The sequence below is a fragment of the Trachurus trachurus genome (assembly GCF_905171665.1).
Source record: "Trachurus trachurus genome assembly, chromosome: 22".
NCBI classification, from domain to species: Eukaryota; Metazoa; Chordata; class Actinopteri; order Carangiformes; family Carangidae; genus Trachurus; species Trachurus trachurus.
This window is the reverse complement of record NC_139907.1, coordinates 2,987,914-3,008,067: the sequence shown is the minus strand read 5'-3', so window position 1 is coordinate 3,008,067 and position 20,154 is coordinate 2,987,914. Positions and strand designations below refer to the sequence as shown.

General features: G+C 43.5%; 3 protein-coding genes across 3 annotated transcripts; all 3 read right to left on the bottom strand.

Moving 5' to 3' along the window:
- Positions 1-1,015: 1,015 nt before the first annotated feature.
- Positions 1,016-9,469, bottom strand: LOC311005864 (uncharacterized protein; the record flags this gene model as incomplete). Its single annotated transcript, XM_083998474.1, has 3 exons — positions 1,016-2,395; positions 6,782-7,027; positions 8,096-9,469. 3 exons carry the CDS (start codon positions 9,467-9,469, stop codon positions 1,016-1,018), a joined length of 3,000 nt encoding a protein of 999 aa, XP_083854600.1.
- Positions 9,470-11,730: 2,261 nt separating this feature from the next.
- LOC311005863 (E3 ubiquitin-protein ligase TRIM35-like) lies at positions 11,731-13,128 on the bottom strand (the record flags this gene model as incomplete). Its single annotated transcript, XM_083998473.1, has 1 exon — positions 11,731-13,128. One exon carries the CDS (start codon positions 13,126-13,128, stop codon positions 11,731-11,733), a length of 1,398 nt encoding a protein of 465 aa, XP_083854599.1.
- Positions 13,129-15,769: 2,641 nt separating this feature from the next.
- Positions 15,770-17,167, bottom strand: LOC311005862 (E3 ubiquitin-protein ligase TRIM39-like; the record flags this gene model as incomplete). The annotated part of the gene is made up of 1 exon (XM_083998472.1): positions 15,770-17,167. One exon carries the CDS (start codon positions 17,165-17,167, stop codon positions 15,770-15,772), a length of 1,398 nt encoding a protein of 465 aa, XP_083854598.1.
- Between the last annotated feature and the right edge of the window lie 2,987 nt (positions 17,168-20,154).

Here is a 20,154-nt window from a genome sequence, read left to right as displayed (position 1 = left end):
CTGACCACTCCCCGTTGGCGAAGCGAACGCGGAGCGCAGGCCTGATCCGCTGCACCTGCGCTAGTCTACCAAAGTAGAGCCCAGAGAGAGAGATCCATTCAATGTAAGTTCACGGTGTGTGTGTCAATTCATTTTGAATTATGGAACACTTTTTGCGGGTCGAGCATGGAAACGAAAAAGCAATTCTCTGTTTGGTTTTTCTTTTGAATTATGTCATAAAATGTGCAACCTAAAGAAGAAAATGAAAATGCAGTTTGGATGATTTCTTATTAGTTTTATTTATGAGTCAAATAATGCAGCTATGACCTTGAAATGAAAAAGCCTTTTTGCTAATGCATTTTAATTACCTTTAAGTACCTTTTTGCTTGAGAATGTTTTGAAAATTAAATCTTAAATATATTTTTCTCTATCATTTTAATTATGTAGCAACAACAAAATTGAATAAGCCTAATTAGCACCTTTAAGTAAAGTGAAAACAATCTCATTTATCTTATAGCCTACAATATTAAAATAAAAGTGTATCAATTCAATTGAAATGATAATATTGACTGAATTGCTCTACAGAATTGTTGAGTTTTTATTTTTTTTATTTTTTTAGCTTCTTGTGAAGTTTCCACTAAAACCTGAAGAAGCTGCAGCTTCAGTTTATTTCACACAGAAGGAAACTGGGGATGAATAAGGAACGTTCAAGAAAAAAAGGAAAAACAACAACCATGAAGGAAGATTTACAAAGAAACAAAGTGAGAGGAATCAAAACCAGCGGCTCAGGACAGAAATCAGACTCTGGGTTCTGCAGAGCAACATCTGGTCATCAAACTTGCAGCGTCTCCTCTTTGACTCCATCATGATTCAATACAAAATATAGGAATAAAACCCAGTGAGATGTCAAAGAGAAATAAAGAGTGTTTGTAATAATGAGGCAGCAGGAGGACAGGTGCAGTTTAACAGGTTCAATTCACTGACTTTTCCCTTTAAGAAATAAACAACATTATAAATATGATCATCCTGTTTATCTCTAACTGCTCTGCTCCACTGTCACTGACACCTTCAGTGGTAACAGCTTCAATGGGTGGAGGAAATCAGTAGTGTAAATGTATGGAAACATCTTCTCAGTGAAAGTGTGTGTGAAGGTGTGTATGTGTGTGTTAGTATCAGGATCAGAGAACGACAGTTTTCCTCTGTTCAAGTCCAGATTCACTCTGATCCTCTGGTGCTTCTTCTGCACTGGGAGAACAGTGTCTGGAGCTGATGGTGAACGTATTGAGTATTTACCTCCATAGAAGTCTATTCTCCATAATCCAGACGACATGTTGAATCCCTTCCTCTGCACAGACTCTGTTACCATACCCAGTTCCCAGGATGTAATGTCTCCAACCTCGACATCCCAGCTGTGAGTCCCTGAGTTAAAACCCTCAGAGCCCAGGACAGACCAGTAATAATCAAACCTCTCTGGGTTGTCAGGAAGCTGCTGTTTGTCTCCTTCTCTCACACTGGTCAGATCTTCAGACAGGATGAGTCTTGGATCAGCAGTGTTTGGGTCCAGAACCACAGGACTGTAGGAGACCATGTCCTTCATCTTGTTCCAGATGTTGAAGGTCAGGTTGCCCAGGTGTTTGGCCTGGTCTATCAGAGCTCCTGAGTCCAGCTGTGGATCCTCCAGCTGGGGGCGCTGCTGGACTCTTTCCACTGCAGCCTTGTAGTTGAGCAGGAATGAGACGTCTTCAGCTCTCAGCTCGTCCTCTGTGGCTCTGACTGTGTGTGAAAGAGCTGCTATCTCTCTGCTCAGAGCCTCCATCTTCTCCTTCATCCTCTGACTCTTCTGCTCCTCTTCCTCCCTCAGTGCAGCCATCCTGGCCTCCTCTTCCTCTTCTAGAAACTGGTGAAGCTTCTTAAACTGCTCCTTAATCTGCCTCTCTGTGTGTCGGGCCTGGACCTTAATGTGTTCTGCTGTTCGACCAAACTTCACTTGAACTTCTTCAAAACCCTTTAACTTCTTCTTTAAGGGCTTCAGAGTTTCCTCAAGTTCCTTCTTGAGGTCTGAAGCAGCTTCATCAATGGGTCTGATTCTGTGGTTGGTGTGTTTTTTTGAATCTCTGCAGATGAGACACACTGGCTGCTGATGGTCCAGACAGAAGAGTTTGAGTTTCTCAGAGTGCAGACTGCAGAGAGCCTCTGAAGATCTCTGCTCTCTCTGCTGTAAGAAGCTCTCACACAGGTTCTTCAATGCCAGGTTACAAGGTGGTTCATCTCTTGAAGATCTTCTCTTACAAACTGGACACAGTGGATCTTGTTTCTCCTTCCACCAGCTCTTCAGACAGTCTTTACAGAAGCTGTGGCTGCACGACAGAACAACAGGATCTCTGAAGACCTCCGTACAGACTGGACAGCAGAGATCCTCCTCTAATCTGGAAGCCATTTAGTCTGTGAGTGGAGCTGAAAACACAGCAGACAGGAAGTAGAGTCAGTCATGGCTCCCCTCCCTCCTCTACTGACTTGACTGAAGTTTACTGTGACTCTGAGTCCAGGTTTTAGTCAAACTCACCTTCAGTGTGTGGAGTGTCAGCAGGTTGAAGCAGCAGTGTTGTAGCTGGACTCACTCACAGGAAGTTGTTAACTTGGTCTGAAGCTGAATCTGATCGTCTCTTCTTTAGTCTGCGTTGCTGTGACTGAAGAGAAATTGCAGCAGTTTCCTGGTTTGTCTCAGGTGAGGGGGCGGAGCTAAGTGTAAACAGGTTGAGTTTCATTTCTGGAAACAGTTGGTGCAGCAGCTCTGTTTAGTTTCTGTTTGTGATCATGAATCAGAAAAGTCAGAAGAAATAGTTCCTGTCAGATAAATGTGGTGCAGTGAATATTAGTCACAGAGATGTGGAGCAGAAACATACACATTAAGGAAAATTTAAATACAGAGACTAACTTTGAGGATTGTCAGAGCCTCCACTTCATGTTCACCACTCATGCTGTCACTGTGTGTTTTATTTTGACAGACCAAGTAACAGAGCCAGAGCCCTCAAGTCTGCTTTCATGGTTTCATTTCAGCACCTCACAACACAGAGACACATCAGGAGAAATTCACCTGAGTTACACTAGAGGCAGCCTTCATCTTCACTGACCCAGAGAGAGAGAGAGATCCATTCAAGTTCAAGGTGTGTGCCAATTCATTTTGAATTATGGAACACTTTTTGCGGGGCGAGCATGGAAACGAAAAAGCAATTCTCTGTTTGGTTTTTCTTTTGAATTATGTCATAAAATGTGCAACCTAAAGAAGAAAATGAAAATGCAGTTTGGATGATTTCCTATTAGTTTTATTTATGAGTCAAATAATGCAGCTATGACCTTGAAATGAAAAAGCATTTTTGCTAATACATTTTAATTACCTTTAAGTACCTTTTTGCTCAATAATGCTTTGAAAATTAAATATTAAATGTCATTTTCTTTATTATTTCAATTACGTCACAGAATGAGCGGTCTTGAAGAAGAAAATGAAAATGCAGTTTGGATTATTGATTATTAATTTTATTTATGAGTCAAAAAATGCAGCTACTATATTTTGACAGTGAAAAAGAATTTCTGTTAATCCATTTTAATTTGAATTATGAGACACATTTGCTTCGATACATTTGACAATCAGGGCAGAATTACAGCACAATGTGTCATAAGGACCCAGGTTGCAGGATATTTCAACAATCTACATGTTCTCCATATCAGGCATAGAAAACATCCCAGAGATGACAAATCTGTAGGGTTTCTACAGTATGGAAACAACTGGGAAAGGATGGATGAGACTTCTGATTAAAAACAGTCTTTCTGATAATCACTGGACATGTCTGTTCTGATGATACGTCAGCGGTTCCGAAATGTGTGTTTCTCTTCTATAATACACGTTTTACATCCCAGAGACAACATCTTTCCACATACGCCTGCATGCAGCCTGATGTCCGACTCCCCACCGTGCAAAACCACTGAGGGCGTTCCTCATTAACCACTGAGGGCGTTTCTCACTAACCACTGAGCTGTCAGACTGAGCTGTCAGGCCGGGGGGGAAGGGCATTCAGCACTGGAGATCTCTTCATGGGAGGTGGAGGAAGGAGAGGACTCCAGACTCCATTCTCCAGCTCATCCTCAGTTTACGTACACATTTACCACTTGAGGACAAAAATGTCCACAAACAAAAAAGTCCATGGACAAAACGTCAGACCAAGGCTGGTGTGTGTGTGTGTATGTGCCATCTCTGAATAAGCTGAATGAACTCAGTGGTGGTGTGTTTACATTTTGCCCTGCTGCGGGTCATATTGTTGTTAGGTCATGGGAGCAGTTTTTAGCCATTTTTTTTCGTAGGACCCTATATTCTGGCATTTAAGGGGTTAAAAGTGTGAAATTAATTGAATAATTGGTATGGATCAATAGAGGAGAAGTAGACTAGAAGATCTATGCAAAAAAAACTGGAAAAAAATATTAAGGTATACTATTTTTATGGTGTTTTGTCCGTGGACATTTTTGTCCACAGGTGGTAAGAGTGTAACTTTTTTTAGTTAGGGTAGTTAGGTGTATCATTCCAATTTTTTTTTTTTTTTGTGAAAAATGATGACCTATATGGCCTATATGTAAAAATAGACATTTAAACTATTACTTTGATCCTTACTTCAAACAGACACCTGGATCAGAGTGAATTAGAAATAACGTACAGTCGTTCACGGGAGCAGTCTTGTTGAGGGGTGTGTGTGTGTGTGTGTGTGTGTGTGTGTGTGTGTGGGTGTGTGTGGGTGCGTGTGTGCATACGTAACTGTGTGTCTGAGGCCACCTTATCTATATATATGAGATTCATAGTATTTTTATGTCACTATTTCCTCATTAAAAGGATAATGGGGAAATAGTCGTCAAGCTCCCATAGACTTCCATTATAATAAATTATAATGGAAGTCTATGGGAGCTTTTCTTTTAATCTGACATTACCAAAAAACTAAAAATTCCCCCAAATCATTATTGTTGCTAATCAATGACATGTCCAAGCCTGGTAAAATCCCCACCCAACAAATCCAGTTTGCATTCAGTATTTTGAAAATACCCCCCTTTTTGTGTGTGTTTTTTGCGATTTTTTTTCCTAGCACCCTTTACACGGGCATTTAAGGGGTTAAAAGTCTGAAATTAATTGAATATTTGGTATGGATCAACAGAGGAGAAGTAGACTAGAAGATCTATGCAAAAAAAATACCAAAGAGAGCTGCTGCAGGACCATCGTGATAAGTTTTTAATGTTTTATCAGGCAATTACTACTCCAGACTCTGCTCTAGTGAAGTTTTCAGGACAATCAAGATGAGACACCTGCTTGGATGTCTGGTCACCCTAATGTTAATAGCTGACAGCAAACCTGTGATCAATATGTAACCTCTGACAAAATGTCTCAGTGATGCAAGAATATTAAAAGTATATGGGAATATCAAAAATATGTCACCTAATGTGTGCCACCCCCCAATAAAGTTAATTTATTTACCAAGTGAGAAGTCAAAGAGAAATAAAGAGTGTTTGTAATAATGAGACAGCAGGAGGACAGGTGCAGTTTAACAGGTTCAATTTACTGACTTTTCCCTTAAAGAGATAAACAACATTATTAATATGATCATCCTCTTTATCTCTAACTGCTCTGCTCCACTGTCACTGACACCTTCACTGGTAACAGCTTCAACGGGAGGTCATCGTAATTGCAAAGGAATGGAAACATCTTCTCAGTGAAAGTGTGTGTGAAGGTGTGTATGTGTGTGTTAGTATCAGCATCAGAGAACGACAGTTTTCCTCTGTTGAAGTCCAGATTCACTCTGATCCTCTGGAACTTCTTCATCTCTGGGAGATCATATTCTCGACCTGCTGGTGAACGAGTTGCGTATTCGTCTACAGAGAAATATAATTTCCATGATCCAGGCCCTATGTTGGATGTCTTCCTACGCACAGACTCTGTTACCATACCCAGTCCCCAACATGTATTGTCTCCAACCTCGACATCCCAGCTGTGAGCACCTGAGCTAAAACCCTCAGAGCCCAGGACACAGCAATACATATTAATTCTCTCTGGATTGTCAGGAAGCTGTAGTTTGTCCCCTGGTCTCACACTGGTCAGATCTTCAGACAGGATGAGAAATGGATCAACAACGTTTGGGTCCAGAACCACAGGACTGTAGGAGACCATGTCCTTCATCTTGTTCCAGATGTTGAAGGTCAGGTTGCCCAGGTGTTTGGCCTGGTCTATCAGAGCTCCTGAGTCCAGCTGTGGATCCTCCAGCAGGGGGCGCTGCTGGACTCTTTCCACTGCAGCCTTGTAGTTGAGCAGGAATGAGACGTCTTCAGCTCTCAGCTCGTCCTCTGTGGCTCTGACTGTGTGTGAAAGAGCTGCTATCTCTCTGCTCAGAGCCTCCATCTTCTCCTTCATCCTCTGACTCTTCTGCTCCTCTTCCTCCCTCAGTGCAGCCATCCTGGCCTCCTCTTCCTCTTCTAGAAACTGGTGAAGCTTCTTAAACTGCTCCTTAATCTGCCTCTCTGTGTGTCGGGCCTGGACCTTAATATGTTCTGCTGTTTGACCAAACTTCACCTGAACTTCTTCAAAACCCTTTAACTTCTTCTTTAAGGGCTCCAGAGTTTCCTTAAGTTTCTTCTTGAGTTGTGAAGCAGCTTCATCGATGGGTCTGAACCTGTGGTTTTTGTGTGTGTCTGAATGCAGACAGATGAGACACACTGGCTGCTGATGGTCCAGACAGAAGAGTTTGAGTTTCTCAGAGTGCAGACTGCAGAGAGCCTCTGAAGATCTCTGCTCTCTCTGCTGTAAGAAGCTCTCACACAGGTTCTTCAACACCATGTTACGAGGTGGTTGGTCTCTTGAAGATCTTCTCTTACAAACTGGACACAGTCGATCTTGTTTCTCTCTCCACCAGCTCTTCAGACAGTCTTTACAGAAGCTGTGGCTGCAGGACAGAACAACAGGATCTCTGAAGACCTCGGTACAGACCGGACAGCAGAGATTCTCCTCTGGTCTGGAAGCCATTTAGTCTGTGAGTGAAGCTGAAAACACAGCAGACAGAAAGTAGAGTCAGTCATGGCTCCCCTCCCTCCTCTACTGACTTGACTGAAGTTTACTGTGACTCTGAGTCCAGGTTTTAGTCAAACTCACCTTCAGTGTGTGGAGTGTCAGCAGGTTGAAGCAGCAGTGTTGTAGCTGGACTCACTCACAGGAAGTTGTTAATTTGGTCTGAAGCTGAATCTGATCATCTCTTCTTCAGTCTGCGTCTCTGGGATTGAGGAGGAACAAACTGTTCCCTGGTTTATCTCAGGCGAGTCAGGTGAGGGGGCGGAGCTTTATCAAACATAAACAGGTTGAGTTTCATTCCAGACCAAAATAGAGAAGAGAAGAGATTGCCCCTGCACAACTCAGATAAAACTCCACATTGGTGCAGGTGGTGTCAGGAACAAAAACCATGAAAAAAGAAAAGAAGGTTCCACCGCACTCAATGGGGTACATTCAATTAATTTATTGTTAAAACCGCAGCAACGCGTTTCGCCCTGTGGGCTTCATCAGGCTTGTGGGTCAGGCACTGACACTGCTCCTTTGTAGGCTCCCCCGGCAATCAGTGGGATCAGCCACAGCTTGCCATGGGCTGGCTTGCCCTCAACTCGTTACATCTCAACTCATGACAAATAAGTACAAATGCTGCTACAAATGCCAATATACAATACCCACATGTCATTTTATTTTGTATTATTTTGTATAATTTAGACATGTCACCCTAATGTAAACAGCTGACAGCAAACCTGTGATCAATATGTAACCTCTGACAAAATGTGTCAGTGATGCAAGAATGTTAAAAGTATATGGGAATATCATAAATATGTCACCTAATGTGTGCCACCCCCCTATGAAGTTAATTTATTGCAAAATATAGAAATAAAACTGGTGAGAAGTCAAGGAGAAATAAAGAGTGTTTGTAATAATGAGACAGCAGGAGGACAGGTGCAGTTTAACAGGTTCAATTCACTGACTTTTCCCTTTAAGTGATAAACAACATTATAAATATGATCATCCTCTTTATCTTTAACTGCTCTGCTCCACTGTCACTGACACCTTCACTGGTAACAGCTTCACTGGGACACCATAACCAATACCAAAGTATGGAAACATCTTCTGAGTGAAAGTGTGTGTGAAGGTGTGTATGTGTGTGTTAGTATCAGGATCAGAGAACGACAGTTTTCCTCTGTTCAGGTCCAGATTCACTCTGATCCTCAGGAAATTCTTCTGCTCTGGGAGATTAATGTCTGGACCTGATGGTGATTGAGCTGAGTATTTCCATTCATAGAACCATATACTCCATAATCCAGACCCGATGTTGATTCCCCTCCTCTGCACAGACTCTGTTACCACACCCAGTCTCCAGTATGTATTGTCTCCAACCTCGACATCCCAGCTGTGAGTCCCTGAGTTAAAACCCTCAGAGCCCAGGACAGAGTAATAAGAATCAATCCTCTCTGGGTTGTCAGGAAGCTGCTGTTTATCTCCTCCTCTCACACTGGTCAGATCTTCAGACAGGATGAGTTTTGGATGAGCAGTGTTTGGGTCCAGAACCACAGGACTGTAGGAGACCATGTCCTTCATCTTGTTCCAGATGTTGAAGGTCAGGTTGCCCAGGTGTTTGGCCTGGTCTATCAGAGCTCCTGAGTCCAGCTGTGGATCCTCCAGCAGGGGGCGCTGCTGGACTCTTTCCACTGCAGCCTTGTAGTTGAGCAGGAATGAGACGTCTTCAGCTCTCAGCTCGTCCTCTGTGGCTCTGACTGTGTGTGAAAGAGCTGCTATCTCTCTGCTCAGAGCCTCCATCTTCTCCTTCATCCTCTGACTCTTCTGCTCCTCTTCCTCCCTCAGTGCAGCCATCCTGGCCTCCTCTTCCTCTTCTAGAAACTGGTGAAGCTTCTTAAACTGCTCCTTAATCTGCCTCTCTGTGTGTCGGGCCTGGACCTTAATGTGTTCTGCTGTTTGATCAAACTTCACTTGAACTTCTTCAAAACTCTTTAACTTCTTCTTTAAGGGCTTCAGAGTTTCCTCAAGTTCCTTCTTGAGGTCTGAAGCAGCTTCTTCTATGGGACTGATTCTGTGGTTTTTGTGTGTGTCTGAATGCAGACAGACAACACAGACTGGCTGCTGATGGTCCAGACAGAAGAGTTTGAGTTTCTCAGAGTGCAGACTGCAGAGAGCCTCTGAAGATCTCTGCTCTCTCTGCTGTAAGAAGCTCTCACACAGGTTCTTCAACACCAGGTTACAAGGTGGTTTTGACTTTGAAGATCTTCTCTTACAAACTGGACACAGTTGATCCTGTTTCTCCTTCCACCAGCTCTTCAGACAGTCTCTACAGAAACTGTGGCTGCAGGTCAGAACAACAGGATCTTTGAAGACCTCCGTACAGACCGGACAGCAGAGATCCTCCTCTGATCTGGAAGCCATTGAGTCTGTGAGTGAAGCTGAAAACACAGCAGACAGAAAATAGAGTCAGTCATGGCTCCCCTCCCTCCTCTACTGACTTGACTGAAGTTTACTGTGACTCTGAGGCCAGGTTTTAGTCAAACTCACCTTCAGTGTGTGGAGTGTCAGCAGGTTGAAGCAGCAGTGTTGTAGCTGGACTCACTCACAAGCAGTTTGGTCTGAAGCTGAATCTGATCGTCTCTTCTTCAGTCTGCATCTCTGGGACTGAGGAGGAAATGCAGCAGTTTCCTGGGTTATCACGGGTGAGTCAGGTGAGGGGGCGGAGTTTTGTTAACAACAAACAGGTTGAGTTTCATTCCTACCTTTGATTCATTTCTGGAAACAGTTGATGCAGCAACTCTGTTTATTCTGATTGTGAACATGAATCAGAAATGTCAGAATAAATAGTTCCTGTCAGATAAATGAAGTGCAGTGAATATTAGTCACTGAGATGTGCAGCAGAAACATATACATTAAGGAAAATTTAAATACATACAAATGTTACGGTAAATAGATATGACCTTACATTGCTGGAGGATTGTCAGAGCCTCCACTTCATGTTCATCACTCATGCTGTCGCTGTGTGTTTTATTTTGACAGACCAAGTAACAGAGCCAGAGCCCTCAAGTCTGCTTTCCTGGTTTCATTTCTGCAGCTCACAACACAGAGACACATCAGGAGAAATTCACCTGGGTTACACTAGAGGCAGCCTTCAGCTTCACTGACCCAGAGAGAGAGGGATCCATTCAATGTAAGTTCAAGGTGTGTGCCAATTCATTTTGAATTATGGAACACTTTTTGCCGGGCGAGCATGGAAACGAAAAAGCAATTCTCTGTTTGGTTTTTCTTTTGAATTATGTCATAAAATGGGCAACCTAAAGAAGAAAATTAAAATGCAGTTTGGATGATTTCCTATTAGTTTTATTTATGAGTCAAATAATGCAGCTATGACCTTGAAATGAAAAAGCATTTTTGCTAATACATTTTAATTACCTTTAAGTACCTTTTTGCTCAATAATGCTTTGGAAACTAAATCTTAAATGTCCTTTTCTTTATTATTTCAATTAGGTCACAGAATGAGCGGTCTTGAAAAAGAAAATGAAAATGCAGTTTGGATTATTGATTATTCATTTTATTTATGAGTCAAAAAATGCAGCTACTATATTTTGACAGTGAAAAAGAATTTCTGTTAATCCATTTTAATTTGAATTATGAGACACATTTGCTTCGATACATTTGACAATCAGGGCAGAATTACAACACAATGTGTCATAAGGACCCAGGTTGCAGGATATTTCAACAATCCACATGTTCTCCACATCAGGCATAGAAAAGATTACAAATCTGCAGGGTTTCTACAGTATGGAAACAACTGGAAAAGGATGGATGAGACTTCTGATTAAAAACAGTCTTTATGAAAATCACTGGACATGTCTGTTCTGATGATGCGTCAGCGGTCCTGAATACACATTTTACATCCCAGAGACAACATCTTTCCACATATGCCTAGAGCCTGACGTCCGACTCCCCACCGTGCAAATTGCCAAATTCTTTCCTACGAACTTTTCAAGACACTTTGCTTGCATGATCTTGTAAGGCCGCATTAATCCACAGTTATTTCCCTGCCCACCCAGTATCTGCAGAGACAGGTTTTTTTTTTCTTTTTTCTTTTTTCGCTTTTTAGCTGCATGTCCTGGGACACCAGCCTCCATGTCAATAATAAATGAAAATTATTAAATTATCAATTCGTGCCACTGCCGTACACATAACTGCAACAGCCATAATTAACATAGGAACAGCTGCAGCCAGCGTGTAGCCGGCAAGAGCTGCTGCAGGACCATTGTGATAAGTTTTTAATGTTTTATCAGGCAATTACTACTTCAGACTCTGCTCTAGTGAAGTTTTCAGGACAACCAAGATGAGACACCTGCTTGGATGTCTGGTCACCCTAATGTTAACAGCTGACAGCAAACCTGTGATCATTATGTAACCTCTGACAAAATGTGTAAGTGATGCAAGAATATTAATATTAAAAGTATATGGGGATATCAAAAATATGTCACCTAATGTGTGCCACCCCCCAATAAAGTTAATTTATTTACCAAGTGAGAAGTCAAAGAGAAATAAAGAGTGTTTGTAATAATGAGACAGCAGGAGGACAGGTGCAGTTTAACAGGTTCAATTTACTGACTTTTCTCTTTAAGAGATAAACAACATGATAAATGTGATCATCCTATTTATCTCTAACTGCTCTGCTCAACTGTCACTGACACCTTCACTGGTAACAGCTTCAATGGGAGGTCATCATAATTGCAAAGGAATGGAAACATCTTCTCAGTGAAAGTGTGTGTGAAGGTGTGTATGTGTGTGTTAGTATCAGGATCAGAGAACGACAGTTTTCCTCTGTTGAAGTCCAGATTCACTCTGATCCTCTGGAACTTCTTCATCTCTGGGAGATCATATTCTCGACCTGCTGGTGAACGAGTTGCGTATTCGTCTACAGAGAAATATAATTTCCATGATCCAGGCCCTATGTTGGATGTCTTCCTACGCACAGACTCTGTCACCACACCCAGTCCCCAACATGTATTGTCTCCTACCTCGACATCCCAGCTGTGAGCACCTGAGCTAAAACCCTCAGAGCTCAGTACACAGCAATACATATTAATTCTCTCTGGATTGTCAGGAAGCTGCTGTTTGTCCCCTGGTCTCACACTGGTCAGATCTTCAGACAGGATGAGAAATGGATCAACAACGTTTGGGTCCAGAACCACAGGACTGTAGGAGACCACGTCCTTCATCTTGTTCCAGATGTTGAAGGTCAGGTTGCCCAGGTGTTTGGCCTGGTCTATCAGAGCTCCTGAGTCCAGCTGTGGATCCTCCAGCAGGGGGCGCTGCTGGACTCTTTCCACTGCAGCCTTGTAGTTGAGCAGGAATGAGACGTCTTCAGCTCTCAGCTCGTCCTCTGTGGCTCTGACTGTGTGTGAAAGAGCTGCTATCTCTCTGCTTAGAGCCTCCATCTTCTCCTTCATCCTCTGACTCTTCTGCTCCTCTTCCTCCCTCAGTGCAGCCATCCTGGCCTCCTCTTCCTCTTCTAGAAACTGGTGAAGCTTCCTAAACTGCTCCTTAATCTGCCTCTCTGTGTGTCGGGCCTGGACGTTAATGTGTTTTGCTGTTTGATCAAACTTCACTTGAACTTCTTCAAAACCCTTTAACTTCTTCTTTAAGGGCTCCAGAGTTTCCTCAACTTCCCTCTTGAGTTTTGAAGCAACTTCTTCGATGGGTCTGAATCTGTGGTTTTTGTGTGTGTCTGAATGCAGACAGATGAGACACACTGGCTGCTGATGGTCCAGACAGAAGAGTTTGAGTTTCTCAGAGTGCAGACTGCAGAGAGCCTCTGAAGATCTCTGCTCTCTCTGCTGTAAGAAGCTCTCACACAGGTTCTTCAACACCAGACTAATAGGTGGTTCATCTCTTGAAGATCTTCTGTAACAAACTGGACACAGTTGATCTTGTTTCTCCCTCCACCAGCTCTTCAGACAGTCTTTACAGAAGCTGTGGCTGCAGGACAGAACAACAGGATCTCTGAAGACCTCCGTACAGACCGGACAGCAGAGATCCTCCTCTGGTCTGGAAGCCATTTAGTCTGAGAGTGAAGCTGAAAACACAGCAGACAGGAAGTAGAGTCAGTCATGGCTCCCCTCCCTCCTCTACTGACTTGACTGAAGTTAACTGTGACTCTGAGTCCAGGTTTTAGTCAAACTCACCTTCAGTGTGTGGAGTGTCAGCAGGTTGAAGCAGCAGTGTTGTAGCTGGACTCACAGGAAGTTGTTAGTTTGGTCTGAAGCTGAATCTGATCGTCTCTTCTTCAGTCTACATCTCTGGGACTGACGATGTCTCATAAAGTTGTTCCTTGTCCTCTGTGTTAATGATAAACCTGGTTTATCTGAGGTGAGTCAGGTGAGGGGCGGAGCTTTACCTCCTATTTGTTTCATAATATGGCTGATAGAGGCTTTCTCACCATTACATCTTCCTCCCCATTGAGCTGGCCAGCTCTCCCTGCCACCCCCCCCCCCCCCCCCCCCCCCCCACCACCACCCGAGGCTGCCTTCATCAACTCTTGCTAACATTTCCATATTTCGCACATTCTGTGACATACAGTAAACTGTAAACTGTCTTGTATGTAACAACATCTATTGCACGTCTGTCCGTCCTGGGTGAGGGATCCCTCCTCTGTTGCTCACCCTGAGGTTTCTCCGATTTTTCCCTGTTAAATGGGTTTTCTATGGAGTTTTTCCTCAGTCGATGTGAGGGTCTAAGGACAGAGGATGTTGTTACGATGCCATGTAAAGCCCTTTGAGACAAACTGTTTGTAAAAACGGGCTATAAATTGCCTTGCCTTGCCTTGCCTTGCCTTGCCTTGCCTTGCCTTGCCTAGCCTAGCCTAGCCTAGCCTAGCCTAGCTCCCTCCACACACAAAATACACTGTTTGGCCAGGTCATTTGGTTCAGTACAGGGAGGCACATGTGCGAGACCCTTCAACACATGACCTTTCATCAGGTTTGATGTGTTTAGAGTAAGTTTATCCTGCAAAATGTGAATCAACTGGATCAAGAAGAAAACTTAACAGAGAAAAAACAAGTGTTACGCCCTCTGTGGAGTCGTGGCTTTAATAACATCTAAAGAGAATGATTATAAACTGATTCCCATTTCAGAGTTTTTAACGATGTGCAGTGACCTGGACTCTTATCTAAAGGAACAATAAAAGTTATGGTGCATGCTTCATGTTTTCAACTCATCAATAAATGGCTAACGTTAGCATTAGCAGCTCTGATGCATGCTAACTAGCTAACCCAGACCAGAGTCCTGCACGGGTCCAATTTTGGAAACCCGCGCCTGCCCTGCCTGTCAATAAAGAGTAAATCTAATCCCGACCCGACCCGCCCGTCGATAAAGACCCGTTTACCTGACCCGTTACCCATGCCACTTAACAATGACCAGAGTTTTTTGCCTTGCCTTGCCAGTGTGCGATTTGTGAAAAAAAAACAGGGAGAGGGGGGGCTCTGTCCTTGGGCCAGTCAACGGACGGGGCCAAACAACACGACTGCACGCACCATGTTCAGATCAAAAACATTTAATAACTTGGAGTGGACCATGGGCTTCCTTTTTTTGCCGCAGTCCAGCAGAGAATTAATGCTCATGAGTCCGGCCGCATCAAGTTTAGGCTTCCACACCTGCGGATCGGACCAGGTCGGGTCTTTGAGAACTCTGGCATGAATGAAGCAGAGCTGCTCAAACGGGTGATCGTGGGCTTTGAGAGGCGAGCTTGCACTTTATTTCGTCCATCATCTCCTCTTACTGGCATGGGCGGCACAGTGAGTCAGTAAGTGACGTTGTCTGTTTTGTCTGCTTTTCAAAGTGAAATAGTTACCCGTCCGTGTTACTTTCAGTTCCGCCCGTACCCTTACCCATTTATAGAAGTAGCTATAATTTTTACCCGTCAGACACATTTTTTGTGGGTATCCAGCGGGTACCCACGGATACTTGTACCGTTGAAGAACTCTGATCCAGTCCGAATTAATCCATTTTTCTTTACTTTTATGTAGGCCTAACTTTTACAGGCATTCATTTGTCCAATTTTGTTGATAAATAGCTAGTATTAGTAGCTTTGCAGTTTATTAAAAGAAAGTTCTGCACTTAATTTAATGTTTCACTCTTGACTCTTTTAAGACCAATGTGAACACTTGTCTATCATGTGAATGGTTCAACTGAAGTTAGCATGCCAGTTAGCCCTCACACATGTTTTCATGACTCAGCAATTCTGTAGCTTTCAATTAGCCTATTTATTATTTCAATTGAATTGATACACTTTTGTTTAATATTGTATAAGATGAATGAATTTGTTTTTTCCTTTTTGTCTGTTACTTTTAAAGGTGCTAATTAGGCTTAGCCTATTAATTTTTACTGAGATGGAGGAACTCTGGACATATTTTTATTTTTCGAAAATACTTGTTTGTATAATTTTGATTTTAAGTTACACTGGGTTAGGATATGCTATTTCTACTGTTCAGTGGTCAGTGAAAGTGAGTAACTCTGCTGCTGCAGTGTCTCCTCTTTGACTCCATCATTATTTATGACAAAATATAAAAATTAAAACCAGTGATAAGTCAAAGAGAAATAAAGAGTGTGTATAATAATGAGACAGCAGGAGGACAGGTGCAGTTTAACAGGTTCAATTCACTGACTTTTCCATTATTATAAATATGATCATCCTCTTTATCTCTAACTGCTCTGCTCCACTGTCACTGACACCATCACTGTTAACAGCTTCACAGGGAGGTTATTCCATGTGTTAATGTATGGAAACATCTTCTGAGTGAAAGTGTGTGTGAAGGTGTGTATGTGTGTGTTAGTATCAGGATCAGAGAACGACAGTTTTCCTCTGTTGAAGTCCAGATTCACTCTGATCCTCTGGAACTTCTTCTTCACTGGGAGATTAATGACTGGACCTGATGGTGTTAATGCTGAGTGTTTACCTACATTGTAATATATTCCCCATAATCCAGATAGTATCTTGTTTCCCGTCCTCTGCACAGATTCTGTTAACACACCAAGTCTCCACCCTTTAATATCTCCAACCTCGACATCCCAGCTGTGAGTCCCTGAGTTAAAACCCTCAAAGCCCAGGACAGAACAGAAAGAATGAATCCTCTCTGGATTGTCAGGAAGCTGCTGTTTGTCTCCTCCTCTCACACTGGTCAGATCTTCAGACAGGATGAGTCCTGGATGAGCAGTGTTTGGGTCCAGAACCACAGGACTGTAGGAGACCATGTCCTTCATCTTGTTCCAGATGTTGAAGGTCAGGTTGCCCAGGTGTTTGGCCTGGTCTATCAGAGCTCCTGAGTCCAGCTGTGGATCCTCCAGCAGGGGGCGCTGCTGGACTCTTTCCACTACAGCCTTGTAGTTGAGCAGGAATGAGACATCTTCAGCTCTCAGCTCGTCCTCTGTGGCTCTGACTGTGTGTGAAAGAGCTGCTATCTCTCTGCTCAGAGCCTCCATCTTCTCCTTCATCCTTTGACTCTTCTGCTCCTCTTCCTCCCTCAGTGCAGCCATCCTGTCCTCCTCTTCCTCTTCTAGAAACTGGTGAAGCTTCTTAAACTGCTCCTTAATCTGCCTTTCTGTGTGTCGGGCCTGGACCTTAATGTGTTTTGTTGTTTGATCAAACTTCACTTGAACTTCTTCAAAACCCTTTAATTTCTTCTTTAAGGGCTCCAGAGTTTCCTCAAGTTCCTTCTTGAGTTGTGAAGCAGCTTCATCTATGGGTTTGAATCTGTGTTTTTTGTGTGTGTCTGAATGCAGACAGATGAGACACACTGGCTGCTGATGGTCCAGACAGAAGAGTTTGAGTTTCTCAGAGTGCAGACTGCAGAGAGCCTCTGAAGATCTCTGCTCTCTCTGCTGTAAGAAGCTTTCACACAGGTTCTTTATTACCAGACTAACAGGTGGTTCATCTCTTGAAGATCTTCTCTTACAAACTGGACACAGTTGATCTCGTTTCTCTCTCCACCATCTCTGCAGACAGTCTTTACAGAAGCTGTGGCTGCAGGACAGAACAACAGGATCTCTGAAGACCTCCGTACAAACCGGACAGCAGAGATCCTCCTCTGCTCTGGAAGCCATTTAGTCTGTGAGTGAAGCTGAAAACACAGCAGACAAGAAGTAGAGTCAGTCATGGCTCCCCTCCCTCCTTTACTGACTTGACTGAAGTTTACTGTGACTCTGAGTCCAGGTTTTAGTCAAACTCACCTTCAGTGTGTGGAGTGTCAGCAGGTTGAAGCAGCAGTGTTGTAGCTGGACTCACTCACAGGAAGTTGTTAGTTTGGTCTGAAGCTGAATCTGATCGTCTCTTCTTCAGTCTGTGTTTCTGGGACTGACAAAGTCCAATAAAGTTGTCCCTGGGACTTTGTCCTCAGTGTTAACAACTCACCTGGTTTATCTCAGGTGAGGGGTGGAGCTTGACATTATGAATTATTATGGCTGCCAGAGGCTTTTTTGGCATTTTGACATGTTGTATCTACCTGTCAGTAGCCAGGACCTTCGGCACGCCCTGGGGTGGTTTGCAGCCGAGTGTGAAGCAGATGGGATGGGAATCAGCACCTCTAAGTCCCCTCCAGGTAGTAGTAGAGTTCCTGCATCAGGTGGAGGAGTTTAAGTATCTTGGGGTCTTGTTCACGAGAGGGGAAGGATGGAGTGTGAGATTGACAGGTGGATCGGTGCAGCGGCTGCAGTAATGCGGTTGTTCTATCAGTTCGTTGTGGTGAAGAAGGAGTTGAGCAGAAAGGTGAAGCTCTCGATTTACCGGTCAATCTACGTTCCCACCCTCACCTATGGTCATGAACTCTGGGTCATGACCGAAGATTCCGGACACAAGCTTCCTCCGCAGGGTGGCGGGGCGCTCCCTTAGAGATAGGGTGAGGAGCTCTGTCACCCGGGAGGAGCTCAGAGTAGAGCCGCTGCTCCTCCACATCGAGAGGAGCCAGCTGAGGTGGCTCGGGCATCTGTATCGGATGCCTCCTGGACGCCTCCCTTGGGAGGTGTTCTGGGCATGTCCCACCGGTAGGAGACACCTAGGAAGAGCCAGGACACGCTGGAGTGACTATATGTCATTTGGCTGGCCTGGGAATGCTTTGGGATCCTCCCGGAAGAGCTAGAGGAGGTGTCCGCGGAGAGGGAAGTCTGGGTGTCCCTGCTCCGACTGCTGCCCCTGCGACCCGGACCCGGACGAAGCGTAAGAAGATAGAGCAAAAATAGAAGCTCTGCGTATGTGTTGCGGAGGGCTGCGGATTTCCGGAGCCGTGAAGCAGCACATCCGCAGCTGGTGGGAACTTACACATTGACTAGAATTGAAACGTATCGTATCCGCTGCTGTGCTGGCGTGGAATCGCAGCCATTCCACATCCAGTGGAAATTGCCCATTAAACACATGACCTTTCACCAGGGTTGACATGTTTCGAGTGGCCTTAGGCTGTGAAATTTGCGATTCAATTGGACCAAGAAGAAGAACGGGAAAAACGACAGTGTCACTGCTCTCTGTGGAGCTGTGGCCTTAATCATAATGACATCTAAAGAGAAGCTTGATTAGCTCATAAACTGAAGCTCATTTCAGGGGGGCGACCGCCATTCTGACATTTCCCCCGTCCGACATAGGCCTCTAATTGCCTAAATGGTGACACTTCATCTAATGTCCCGTCATTCCGACAATTCTTGCCTCCTATGGTCGGAATGACGGTATTTGTATTGACGGGTTTAGGCAATGATGAAAGGAGTTGGTTAAGTTTAGTAAAAAGACCAAGTAGAGGCTAGACAGGCCAGATAGAGAGAGACCAGATAAGTAGGAGGGAGTCGCCTGTTGAGTAACACACATTTTGAAAGCCTTATCGGAATAGTGGCACGATGGCATGTCGGTAGTATGTCTTAATGGTGGGATGTTGGAGTGGTGGGATGTTGGAATGGTGGGATGTCAGAATGACAGCATGTAACCTTAATTTCAAACTTTGTAACAGTCATTTACATGCAGCATGTGACTGTACTCAGCTTTGAACTCTCCTTGACCTTGACTATCATGTAGGACCAATAATAAGTTATGGTGCATGCTGCTGTTTTCAACTTTACATCAACATACTGTAGATATAGATAAATGGCTAATGTTAGCATTAGCAGGTCTATACCAAGCTGCATCAAGTTTCATTGTTTCACTCATGAGTATTTTAAAACTAATGTAAAACACTTGTGTCTCTATCACGTGATGTGTTCAACTAAAGTTAGCATGCTTGCTAGCACTCATGCATGTTCATGACTCATGACATCATCATGAGCTAACCTGTAGTATTTATTAAATGCACTATTGGAGGCATCAAGTAGAAATGCAGGACATTTACAACCAGGTCAAGATACTATTCTTATTGCTGTGTCCTTCAGCTTCAGCAGTCCTGTGAGAAGCTGGTGAGAAACGATATTTTGTTTCAGCCTATGTATTGTACATACATATGTGTGAAATGACAATAAAGTGTCTTGAGTCTTGAGTCATTTCGGTAAAAAGTAAATCAGTGAGATATTTTCCTCTCTTTAATCCAAGTTTGAGTGAAAAAGTATTAGACAATAACGACAATAAATAAATGCAGTGATGATAAAAATAAAGCTGCAGATCTAGGCTACACATCAGATCGCTGCAGCTGAATAACGTCGCTCATCCAGCAGCTTCTCTCATTTCCATTTCCTCCATTCTCCATCTTCCTTCTCCTTGTGTGTGTGTGTGTCTGTTGCATGCACTTGGTTTGGTTTTGTTGCTTTTGTGCCAGTGTTCACTCTGTGCTGTACATTTGCATATTATGAATACACATAGTACATTTGGGTGTGTGTGTGTGTGCGCAGCCTACATTTGCAGGCAACTTTACATATACGTGTGTGTGTGTATAGATGCTTTTTTTGAGTCACTTGTGTGTATATGTATGTGTGTAAATGTGTGTTGTAGTTGTGCGTTTGTGCTTCAGTCAGCGCTGGAATGAAATATAACTCCTCGTTGTTATGAAAACCACATCCTGCATTCCCAAATTAGAGAAGAAGAAGTTGACTTTTTCAAACATAGAAACAAACACACACACACACGC